Consider the following 13,373-nt stretch of genomic DNA (forward strand, 5'->3'; position numbering starts at 1 on the left):
GTATCAATAGTGTATATATGTCAATCCCAATCTCCCAGTTCATCCCACCCCCACATTCCCCCTTGGTATCCATACGTTCTCTATGCCTGTGTCTCCATTTTTGCTTTGTAAATAGATCAAAGCTTTCGACAAAATTCAACACCCATTTATGTTAAAAACCCTTCAGAAAGTAGGCATAGAGGGAACTTTTCTCAACATAATAAAGACAATATATGATAAACACAAGCCAACATCGTCCTCAATGGTGAAACACTGAAACCATTTCCACTAAGACCAGGAACAAGACAAGGTTGCCCACTCTCACCACTATTATTCAAAATAGTTTTGGAAGTTTTAGCCACAGCAATCAGAGAAGAAAAAGAAATAAAAAGAATACAAATCAGAAAAGAAGAAGTAAAGCTGTCACTGCTTGCAGATGACATGATACTATACATAGAGAATCCTAAATATGCTACCAGAAAACTACTAGAGCTAATCAATGAATTTGGTAAAGTAGCAGGATACAAAATTAATGCACAGAAATCTCTTGCATTCTTATACACTAAAGATGAAAAATCTGAAAGTGAAATTAAGAAAACACTCCCATTTACCAATGCAACAAAAAAGAATAAAATACCTAGGAATAAACCTACCTAAGGAGACAAAAGACCTGTATGCAGAAAATTGTAAGACACTGAGGAAAGAAATTAACGATGATACAAATAGATGGAGAGATATATCATGTTCTTGGATTGGAAGAATCAGCATTGTGAAAATGACTCTACAACCTAAAGCAATCTACAGATTCAATGCAATCCCTATCAAACTACCAATGGCATTTTTCACAGAACTAGAACAAAAAAATTCACAATTTGTATGGAAACACAAAAGACCCCGTATAGCCAAAGCAATCCTGAGAAAAAAAAACGGAGCTGGAGGAATCAGGTTCCTGGACTTCAGACAATACTACAAAGCTACAGTAATCAAGACAGTGTAGAACTGGAACAAAAACCGAAATATAGATCAATGGAACAGGATAGAAAGCCCAGAGATAAACCCATGCACATATGGTCACCTTATCTTTGATAAAGGAGGCAAGAGTACACAATGCAGAAAAGATAGACTCTTTAGTAAGTGGTACTGGGAAAACTGGACAGCTACATGTAAAAGAATGAAATTGGAACACTCCCTAAAACCATACACAAAAATAAACTCAATATGAGTTTAAGACCTACATGTAAGGCCAGACACTATCAAATTCTTAGAGGAAAACATAGGCAGAACACTCTATGACATAAATAACAGCAAGATCCTTTTTGACCCACCTCCTAGAGAAATGGAAATTTAAAAAAAATAAACAAATAGGGCCTAATGAAACTTAAAAGCTTTTGCACAGCAAAAGAAACCATAAACAAGATGAAAAGACAACCCTCAGAATGGGAGAAAGTATTTGCAAATGAAGCAACTGACAAGGGATTAATCTCCAAAATTTACAAGGAGCTCATGCAGCTCAATATCAAAGAAACAAACAACCCAATCCAAAAATGGGCAGAACACCTAAATAGACATTTCTCCAAAGGAGATATACAGATTGCGAACAAACACATGAAAGTATGCTCAATCATTAATCATTAGAAAAATTCAAATCAAAACTATAATGCAATATCATCTCAAACCGGTCAGAATGGCCATCATAAAAAAATCTACCAACAATAAATGCTGGAGAGGGTGTGGAGAAAAGGAAACCCTCATACACTCTTGGTGGGAATGTAAATTGATACAGCTACTATGGATAACAGTATGGGGGTTCCTTAAAAAACTAAAAATAGAACTACCATATGACCCCAGTAATCCGACTACTGGGTATATACCCTGAGAAAACCATAATTCAAAAAGAGTCATGTGCCACAATGTTCAGTGCAGCTCTATTTACAATAGCCAGGAGATGGAAGCAACCTAAGTGTCCATCGACAGATGAATGGATAAAGAAGATGTGGCACATGTATACAATGGAATGTTACTCAGCCATAAAAAGGAATGAAATTGAGTTATTTGTAGTGAGGTGGATGGACCTAGAGTCTGTCATACAGAGTGAAGTAAGTCAGAAAGAGAAAAATAAATACCATATGCTAACACATATATATGGAATGTTAAAAAAAAAAAAAAAAAGTCCTGAAGAACCTAGGGGCAAGACGGGAATAAAGACGCAGACCTACTAGAAAATGGACTTGAAGACATGGGGAGGGGGAAGGGTAAGTTGGAAAAAGTGAGAGAAAGGTAGTGTATATATGGACATATATACACTACCAAATATAAAATAGAGAGATAGTGGGAAGCAGTCGCATAGTACAGGGAAATCAGCTCGGCACTTTGTGACCAGCTAGACAAGTGAGAGGGAGGGAGATGCAAGAGGGAAGAGATATGGGGATATAGGTATATGTATAACTGATTCACTGCGTTATAAAGCAGAAAATAACACACCATTGTAAAGCAATTATACTCCAATAAAAAAGTTAAAAAAAGAAAAATAATACAAATATACAGTGAAGAAAAATGTAGCTGATAGTTGGAGAAGATGTAGAGTACCTATTTACATAGCAGTTTCTGGAGTCAGAGAGTTCATTTTGGCCTCTGTGGATTATACCAATAAGCAAACAATATTGTTACAATTATAAATGTGGTGAGAAATAAACAGTGAAAAAACTATAAAAATAAACTTTAAACATACATAGAAAATTCTCTTATATATATTAAAATATTCTAGAAATATAATATTCTAGATAGAAGCCTTAACAACAGATTAACCAATCCTGGGCAATGACTCAGAATATGATACATTTTGAGATGTTTTGGAACATAGTGATGGAGTAGTTCAACTTGCTTGAGATATTTCAAACAACAACTATTATTACAGGCACACACCACATACAACTACAATAATGTAATTTTAGTCACGATATTAATGCTATTGTAGGCACTCAGGAATACGAATTTTAACTTGACAGTGGAAATGGAGTTCTATATATACTTAGCAGACACTTAACACAGCTAAGACTCTATGATACTTCGAGAAAAATTCTGAGTATTCACCCTCCAAAAGATCTCTAATTTTCTTAAGGGGTGAAATTATGTTCACAAATATATTTTCAAACTTTAAAATATATATTAATGCATTTGTTTACTAAGTTCAAAAAGAATTTGGGAAGACTTGACATTAAAACACTCTTTTTTTTCAATAGAAATAAATGACAACACAACAAAAAGAATGAGACAACAGTACAATGATTATAGGAGGTGTCTAGCTATGAAAATCAGTGCATTTGTGCATATGACATCAACAAAGTAATACTTGGCTTAAAATCTAGTGTATCTGTTGCTGGAATTTTACCTGAGAGAAGATATTCAGAGCAAACCTGGAATACTGAGATGGAAAGGACTCTAAGAAAAAAAGGGAGACTCACCCTGTCCCACCATGCTGGCCATAGCTGCCACTTTTGAGGTTGCAGTGGGAATGCAACCTGTTTGGGGAAAGTTTAGTAATTCTCCTGGCAAAAAGAGACTAGAGACAAATTTTTAAAGTCCAGAATAATGGTGTCAAATCATCAACCTTCATTATTTTAGAGAAAAAATGTCGGCAGGGCTTTATTTTCTTGAAGTCCAGATAGAGCTCTGTTACCTTTTTGACCTGACAAGGCTGGGTTTGCTTGCTTGTGTAAAAAACTTTTCAGGAAAATTCAAGTTATACACTTGAATAAATATACACTGCTTTGCTTAGATTTATTTTCCTCCTAACAAATTAGTCAGGCTTTCTGGTCTAATGTTTTACTATAAACAACATTTTTTTTTTTTTTTTTTTGAGATACAAAAAGGAATTTGTGAAATGCCCCTGTTGAAATGAATGGATTAGTCTCTATTTAGGACCCTCCCCTGTTCTCTGACCTTCAGGATGCTTCGTGCTGAATGAGCAAGTAAACTAGCTTCTATGACAAAGAGAAGACACCTTGCGAGAGCACTATTTTCTATGGACCAGCTTTTATTTTTTTCCGATGAATCTGTAATTCTAAATCTACTTTTTTAAAAAAAGTTTTATTGGCATATAGCATTTAGAATGCTGTATTAGTTTCAGGTGTACAGCAAATTGAGTCACTTATACATATACATATAGTCACTTTTCGTAGATTCCTTTCCAATATGAATCATTACAGAGTATTGAGTAGAGTTCCCTTTACCTCTGCTTTTAAATTCAATTGTGTACCTAGACAAGCAATGGTACCACAGTGCCATGGCCATAGTTAAAGAGAACTTATACTAGCATTTGTGACCACCTAGAGGGGTGGGATAGGGAGGGTGTGAGGGAGGGTAGATGCAAGAGGAAAGAGATATGGGGACTTATGTATATGTATAACTGATTCATTTTGTTGTAAAGCAGAAACTAACACACCATTGTAAAGCAATTATACTCCAATAAAGATGTTAAAAAAAAAGAGAATACAGTACAAACCCAATGGTACTTGGTGTCAGGAAACCTAATTTACAATCTGTGCTTCCCTCCTTTTATGGGTTGAATTTTGTCCCCCATAACAGATGTTGAAGTCCTAACCTTCAGTACCTGTGAATATTATTTGGAAATAGTCTTTGCAGATGACAAGTTAAGACGAGGTCATTAGAGCGGGTCCTGATCCAATACAACAGATGTCCTTATAAAAAAAAAAAAAGAAATATAGTCACAAAAAGAATTACCAAGGTTAAAAAAATGAAAGAAAGATGCCAACTTGAATTTGTAGTGCATTTTAGCCTTATCTATACACTGGAATTTTAACTTATATTATCTTAGTAGAAAATTAATATATATATCAAGTATTGAGATTTGCAGGACATTGCATCTGCTTTTTTAATTATGAAGAAATAAAAATAGAGAAAGTCTGTGAACTTCCCCCAGTCTAGTGGTGGATCTGAGAGTAGAACACTGATTTTCTGACAAACCCCAATAATCTTCTAATTAGGAGTTCCATTACATGAAATCTGAGCTTTATAACAATGTCTTTACCAAAGGACTGTATGGTCTGTATTTCCACTTCATGTGGCTTAGTTTGAGTCTGAGAGTTGAGGTTCAGTAGATAAGCAGTAAAAATGTGAAGTGCAAAACAATTCTTACCCTTCGGTGAATATTTCAAATATTATATTCTGTGCTTGAGGTTAAAGTAAATTTTTGCTCATGCAAGATGTAAGTTCCACTAGGTAAAATGTAGTGTATTATTTTCCTTCTTGTAATTAATAAGTGGCCTTGAGGTATCAAAATCATACTGAATAGTATGATAAAGCACTTGTTGATGGAGATACACTTATCCAAAGAAATATTTGTTTTTTCTTAAATGAAACCTCTTCAGCTAAACTGTATCACACAGTCCTTCTCCACTCCCACCCCCCCAACCTACCCCACCCCACCAGCTTTAAAGTAATAGATTATATAAATTACACAGTAATGCTCAAAGCTGAGCTTGACTGGGCGCAAGAGAAATGTTGCTTTACACTAGAGAAGCTTTTAGATGTCTAGGCTCAAATGTTCTTAGGTGGATTTGGCTGCTGCAGATAAAGGAACAGAGCCCTCGACTGCTCATAGAGAAAGAAGACAAAAGATGAACGCATATGGTCTTTTCAGTAGTAATACAGGGTGACTCTTCAAGGATTTATACTGGATATAATTGTAAACAACATGTATGGTTAACTCCACACAAAATTCAGTTTGGTTTATAAAAAATATTTCAAATTAATATATTGAATGAATTCCTTGTTTTTCTTTAAAAACAATAGAGTGAGACCTCGAATAATAGAGCAGCATCTCATAATGGACAATGGAGTCAGATATACCTGACCTTGAATCCTTTTAAGATATCACCACTTTGAACCAATTACTTTAATTCTAAGACTCAGTATTTTTATCTATAATTTGGAGATAATAATATCTTCTTCCCAGGGAGATTATGAGAAAACAAACAGTTTTGTAGAGGGCATGCACTCTACCTGACACAGTCGTGATTCTCAATTATTGGTAGACATTTTCAAACTAGAAATAAAGGTTCTTATTCATCAGGTACAAGATGTTACATATTTTCTAATGACACAACTCCACCATTAACCTCTGCATTGGGCCATGAGGGATACACGATTAAACAGATTAATGTATTTAGAGGATATTACCCTTATTTATGTGTTAATAATGGATATAAAGTAGTCTCTGACAACCCCAAAATGAAGATTTTTTTGGATGATTTTTCAACCACACATGGGTTATTGATTGGTATCAGCTCTCAAGAAAACAAAGGCTTTTCCCCAAAGCCTGGCAGCAGCATCATATTTGCAATACTATTAATCTCTTTAGAGAAAAGAAAAATCTGGTTCTCTTAGAATTGTCTAGAAGTATTCCCTTAAACTTGTAATTTATTCAAATTTAGTATTTTATTAACTATGCTAGATATAGTTTTAACATAACCCTTTTAAGAAGAAAGAGATTGATTAATTTGCTGCTGACAAGAGTTCACATTCTTTTTGTTTTTCTCAGAGGATGTATCTGCTTCCTATTCTGAACATGGTTCTACTTTTACAATCGAATTGCACTACCCTACACTGCCCTATTATTTTATGAGTCTGAGCCTACATTTTAGGCCAATCATAGAAGATTCCAGGAAGAGAAGACTTGAACATTGAAGGCTGCACAGATACATAGGACTCTGTGTGTGTGTGTGTGTGTGTGTGTGTGTGTGTGTGTGTGTGTGTGTGTGTGTGTGATCAGTATAGCTGCTTCATATTTTGTAAGCATGCAGTTCTGTGCTTCAGGCTTTTCCTCACAATTTCTTGAGCTAGGTCAGAATTATTGTCTCCATATGATGTGTGATATTTGTCATCTAATAATAAGTGGCTGAATGATTTAAGTACTTTCTTTGGCTTCAAACTTACTTTGCTTCTTTCATTGGGTATTGGGATATATAGTTAGAATATTTTCCACATGTATAGACAGATATTTTGAAGAATTCAGGCTTCAAATTCAGGCTCTATTAAGTTTAACTACTAAGATATCACTGTGAGTAGTAATTAAATGTGCCCATGAAACACTATAATTAATGAGATGCAAGTTGAAGCAAATATTACATATGTAGAAGCTAAATACAAACTAAGATCCCCTTTTCTCCAGGTTAACTTCATGGATTAAAGTATTGTTGCAATGTCATCTCATTCCCTAGAAAATCATCATAGCGGTACCAAATTTAATAATATTACATCATATTTTGGAGTTAGAAAGTTTTGAGAGATTGAACTTTCAGAAGCATTTGTATATTTGAGCTTGTTATACAAGGCTGAAATCCTGATCTTCTGTTTTTTCTCTCTAGACATTAAATCTTTAATTAGGAACTTACATGATTACTTCTGCTTAGCATAGAAAAACCTTACTGCAAAGTTTAGTATGAGAGACAAATCCTATCTCACAACAGAACCATCAACCTAAATATTACAGAAGGCAAAATTGTTCAAACTCATGTTGTCAAGTTCTCTCTTCTGAATACTGATCTAATCTATTATACTTCTAGAATCATTGGTAATATATTAAACATGCAAACGCTGAACATTTATTCAAATAAGTACCTAACATGTCTTACAAGAATGTTATTGGAAACTTTCATACATCAGAAATATAATCTTAATGTCATCATTTTACAAGTGAACAGAAGCGTTCAGAAAGGTGATTTTAACTTTGTTGAAGTCACATAGCTAATAAGCTGAAGGTAAAAATTTCAAATCTAGGACTTCTAATTTCAAGGCCAAATTTATTCAGTTATACTATATTTGACTCTTAAAATACTATAAGATTTAATAGAATTTTGGAAAAAAATGTGTTTTATTCATTAGTCTTGGTCTTTGCTCTGTGGTTAAAATGACAAAGTGTTCTTCTGCATGAGTAGGCATCCAATAAGTGTTGACTCAGACAGAGATCGTTCTTTAAACCAAATATATGCCAAACTCAGATTGTTGTCCCCACAGAACATGTCTAATTTTCCCAGAAATAGAAATTCTCATTCAATCTATTACAAGGTTTTCTGTTTCTGTTTTATTTTAATGTGTTAGGTTTATTTTTTTCTTTTTAACTATCACACCAGGAAATTCTTTGACAGAATATACTGGACTCCCCCTAAGAAAAACTGACACTAGCCATGAAAATTTTCCTATGATCACATTACAATATTGTTCTTTCTTTCTTTACCTTTCTAGATTAAATTAAGAAAGTATTAAGAAAGCTACAGTAAAGCTTGTAGCAGCATGATGAATAACCAAGAATGTTTATTCTTCATACTATACTATTCTATATAATGTGGTATCCTTTGTACTGAAGTCTACAAAATTCGAAAGTTAAAACTCACAATAACTTTTACAGAGAAAAATCGAAGCCCTACAATTGACAAGGTAATCCTTACTTTTACAAAATATACTCATGATATAAATCCTCTACAGCATTACTTTAGATTGATAGTAATAAATCCCTAAGAAGCTTTTAACACAGGTTAGTCTAACATTTACTTGAAAATATCATAGCTTCTGATAATTAGGAAAGAATTCAGTTCATGGATGAACTGCTAGGTGCAAATGAATTCCATTTTGTTTGAGCAACAGTGGAAAATCTTACTGGTGGTGTGTGGAGATTGTATTTTTTTCTATAAATTCAGAGAGATGATATATGTTCTTAAAAGTAGCTCATTCACAATCTTTTCTTCTCATAGGTGTTACCCATATACTGTTGTATCTGTTTATCTGAAAATATATATGTACACACACATATATATGTATATGCAGAGTTGATAACGTCCATCAAAGAAACCATAACATCTTATTCAGATAAAGACCAGAAATATAAATACTGGCAACAGGTAGGCTCTTTAAAATAGTATCTCCATGGTTATGTCATGTCTTTTGTTTATATTATATTTCCTTATATGAACTGTGACTTTATTTTTAAGAAACCAGGCAGAATAGTACCATTTACTTAGAACCACAAATATTTCTGAATCTGTTACTTTCCTCATAGGTCACTTTTCATTCATACTATGATTTTGTTCCATAATTTTCAAATATATATATTCATATTTATGTGATATATCCAAATAAAATTATTATGTGAATGTAATTGTCATTTATTCATTCATTCATTTTGCTTACCCAACAAATATGTATTGTCACTTGCAATGTGCCAGGTACCTCTTAAGACCCTAGAGTTATGACAGGAAACCAAACAGACAAAACAATTCCTTTCCTGACAGAACTTAGATCAAACTGAAGAGACAGCACACACACACAAAATGATCGATTTCCACTTGTGATGAGTTTTGCAAGGGAATAATATATTTGCAATAGGAGTATATATAAAAACACTTTAAACCTGAAGCATAGAGTCTCTTTAACTTAAAAAAAAAATTCAATAATGGTTTGGTTTGCAAGCCAAGAAATGTTGTGTAACTTCCAGTGGTATTTTGTGCACTGCTAGAGCACACATTTTGTTTTTGGGTGGGGACTGTTTGGGGTTTATGTCTCACAACCTTGACAAATTTTTAGATATTAAAAAAACAACCACATAATATCACAGCTTAGAAATTATAAAAATAGCTTTTCAATCCTTCCTTTTTTTTTTTTCTTTAGAAAGAGAAATGTGAGCCTTTTGATTTATACCTATTTTCTTATAGGCTGATCAAATTCATCCAAAAAAATTAAAATAATCATGTAAATATTTAAATTTATGAATTCTACCATAACTCAAATTAGAAAAACTTCAGAGTTCTGAATTTTGAATTATTGTCAAAGCCATTAATTAAATGTAAACATACTCTGTGGCAGTTCCACTGGAGAATATTTCTGTGCTCCCATATTTTATACATGTGGAATTTAATGGGAGATTTGTGTTGTATTAATGGTCAGTATGTAAACAAGAAAAAACAAATTGTGAAAAATAATGCTGCTTATTGAATGTTAAAACGTGTTAATAACTTTTAAATTTCACAATAATTATCATTGACCAACCGCAACACATCAGGCCTTAAGATGAGACTTCACATAATAGGGTTAACAGATATTTGCCATTATTTTCTCTTATAATATTTGTCTGTAAATCATACATCACAGGATAATTCTATATGAATTTAACTGTGCTTTTAAAATATCCATCTCCTGCTCTGACAGTAAATTCTGTGAATGCAAAATGCAGATCTGTTTGTCCACTCGGTGCAGAGTACTGGAAGATAGTATACATTCAATTGCTATCTTGTGAATAAATAAATGAGTGAATAGATGAATAAAATGAAATGTGGGCTAACAGAGTAATAATGGCTATTTATCTTTTATCAATGAATTTCAAAATCAGTGCCATTTATTGCATAATTTTTGTATGCCAGGTTTTGAACTTAGCTTGGAGTGATTGTGTGCGTGTTATTGGATGTGCACAAATTTAAAATTTTGATCTCTTCATGGTGGTTTATAAGTCATTATGAAATGTCCCTTTTCATCTCCATGTTGCCTTCCTTTAAGTTTTCTTTTTCTGAAATTACTCTAAATGTTCTGCTACCAGTGTTTGCTATTTTTTCCATCTCATCACTCACTCAATCTCTATCTTTATAATTAACATGTCTTTTATAAGCATTAAATCCTTGGGTTTTTATTTTATCTATTATGAAAATGTTTGTCTTTTATTTGGAATATTCAATCCCTTTACCAATAATCACTAATGTATTTGCATTTATATCAATCATCCTACTATTTTTTTTCCATTTTTCGCATCTATTTTACCCTCTTTCTTGTCTGGTTCCTTGCTTTCCTTTGTATAACACAAGGTATTATAACATTTTTGCTTTTCCTCTACTAACATGTTAATTACATTCTTTTTATTATTATTTTAATGTTTATCCCAAATATTAAACCATGCATTTGTAACTCATTAAGGTTTTGAAATATTATTATTTTTACTACTTTGCTAATAATGCTAGTACCTCAGAATACTTTAACTCTGCTTACTTCCTTTCTATGTTTTGCATTACTGAGATCAGGGTTTTGGGTTTTTATTGTTTGTCTTGGTTTGGTTTGGTTTTTTGTTTTCTCATATGTTTTAAACTCCAGGAGATAGGATAATTATTGTTTAGTACAGTCAATATTTATTATGTCTCACACTGCACTGTTTCCCTCGGGTATCATCGTTCTTTGGCCTAAGGGAGTCCTTTTAATATTTCTTGTAAAGAAGAGCTACTAGTGGGTTCTCTTAGCTGTGATTTGTCTGAACGTGTCTTTATTTTGCCCTAATTTTTTTTTTTTTTTTTTTTTTTTTTTTTTTGCGGTATGCGGGCCTCTCACTGTTGTGGCCTCTCCCGTTGCGGAGCACAGGCTCCGGACGCGCAGGCCTAGCGGCCATGGCTCACGGGCTTAGTCGCTCCGCGGCATGTGGGATCTTCCCGTACCAGGGCACGAACCCGTGTCTCCTGCATCGGCAGGCGGACTCTCAACCACTGCGCCACCAGGGAAGCCCTTGCCCTAATTTTTAAACTATTTTCTCCAACTGTATAATGTTTTGTTGGTGTTTGTTGGATTCAGTATTTTAAATATATCATTTTTTCCCCAACTTCTGTTGTGTTTGGTGAGAGGTCAACTCTCAGTCTTATTATTTCTCATTTTTCTTTGGCCTTATCTCTTTCTTGCCTTTATGTTTCAGTAATTTGACTATGGTAGGCATGATGCTTTTTGTATTTATCCTGCTTAACATCTATGGGTATATATCTTTCCTCATTTTGAAAAATCTTTGATCAACTTTTCAAATGTTGATTTTGTCTCATTCTCTCTTTCTGAGACATCATGAACATTCAAGCTAGAATAATTGACTGAGTCATTTATAGGTATTATGCTCTCATCTCTATTTTTCATTTTTTTCCCTCTGCTTTCAGTTTACAAATTTTTTACTGACCTATCTTCAAATCTAACAATCCTGACTTTTATTTTACCTTAGTTGCTAAGCCCATATATAACCACAATCTGTATGATTTTTCAACAGGTTACATACTTCTCTAAATCTTATTCCTCATTTATGGACTAAAGTGACATAACTAGATAATTTCTAAACATTTTATCTCTGAGATATTATTGAGCTCTATGTCATTAAGGTAAGGTTTTTCATATGTTAATTGCATATAGTACACTTCCTTGTTATTGTTTATTCACTACGAAATTGTTAAAACCATATATTGAGGCTTCAAGTTCATTCATTTGATTTTCAGTGCTAGAATTCCCTTTGATTATTTTTATAGATTCTGAATATTTGGTGAAATTATCCATTAAAAAATATTTTTTGTCTCGTTGCCTCTATTTTTGAATATACAAATCATTATTATAAAATCCTTTTGGATAACACCAATATTTTCATCTCTTGTTATTTCTCTTGGTCTTTGGTCATTTGGTCTAATTTCCTGTCAATGATAAGAACTTGTAATTTTCACTGAATGGCATATCTTTTATTTACAAAAAAAAAAATGTATAACTCCAAATAATGTTAACTTCCTCCAAAGAGGAGCTATCCTTTCCTCTAGTGGCAGATAGATGTGGGCGCTATAAGCTTAATCAAATCAGGGATTATGCTGATTCAAAACTGGACCACAGTTTTGGTATGACTCCATTTTTTGGTTTGCCTCATTTTTGAGGCATAGATCTCCAGGGATTTCAGATGAGAGCATATTGTTTTCACTATAGTCCCTCTACCAGTGTAACTTGAACTTTTATGATCGTTTCTCAGCATTTTGAGAATGTCTGATAACCTGCTTTGCTTTTCAGAGGCTTTGGCTTAGATGTTTAATTTTCCATTCCACACAGTTTCAGAATTTGGGCAACTGTTTTGATGGAGAATCAAGCTATTAATTTGGAATTCTTCAAGTATTGCAGGTTTGGTTTGGGCGGTTTTTTTTTTTTTTTTTTTTTTTTTTTTTTTCCCATTCTGAAACAGACAAAAGGTTTAGCTATTTTCTCTATCTACACCAGCAGAAGCCCTCAACTTGGATTCTTGCTTCCTTGCCTACAGAGAAAGTCACTGATGTTTGAACTGCTAGTCAACAAACCTTTCCACAATTCAGTCCAAAAAGGAAGGACAAAGATGATATTAATTTGTGAGTTTATGAGTTGATTCCCATGTCTTCGCAATTTCAAAATTTGGAATAGTAAATACCAACATGTTTCAGAATATTGTAAATCAGATCAATGTCTCCTCAAAACACTCATTAATAAAATATTAAACATTGATGGAAAGATGTAGCTCTTGGGCTTCCCTGGTGGCGCAGTGGTTGAGAGTCTGCCTGCCGATGCAGGGGACACGGGTTCGTGCCCCGGTC

The 13,373-nt window shown here is 33.5% G+C and overlaps 1 protein-coding gene across 1 annotated transcript in view; it reads left to right on the plus strand.

The window, feature by feature from the left end:
* Positions 1-4,033, plus strand: part of LOC131743825 (uncharacterized) — a 338,324-nt gene extending 334,291 nt beyond the window's left edge. Inside the window, exon 6 of the mRNA XM_067017314.1 lies at positions 3,925-4,033. Within this exon, the coding sequence (XP_066873415.1) occupies positions 3,925-3,943 (19 nt within the window). The 3' untranslated portion in view covers positions 3,944-4,033. The remainder of the gene's footprint in view (positions 1-3,924) is intronic.
* The last annotated feature ends 9,340 nt before the right edge of the window (positions 4,034-13,373 follow it).

This window comes from Kogia breviceps, chromosome 17 (genome assembly GCF_026419965.1).
Source record: "Kogia breviceps isolate mKogBre1 chromosome 17, mKogBre1 haplotype 1, whole genome shotgun sequence".
NCBI lineage: Eukaryota > Metazoa > Chordata > Mammalia > Artiodactyla > Physeteridae > Kogia > Kogia breviceps.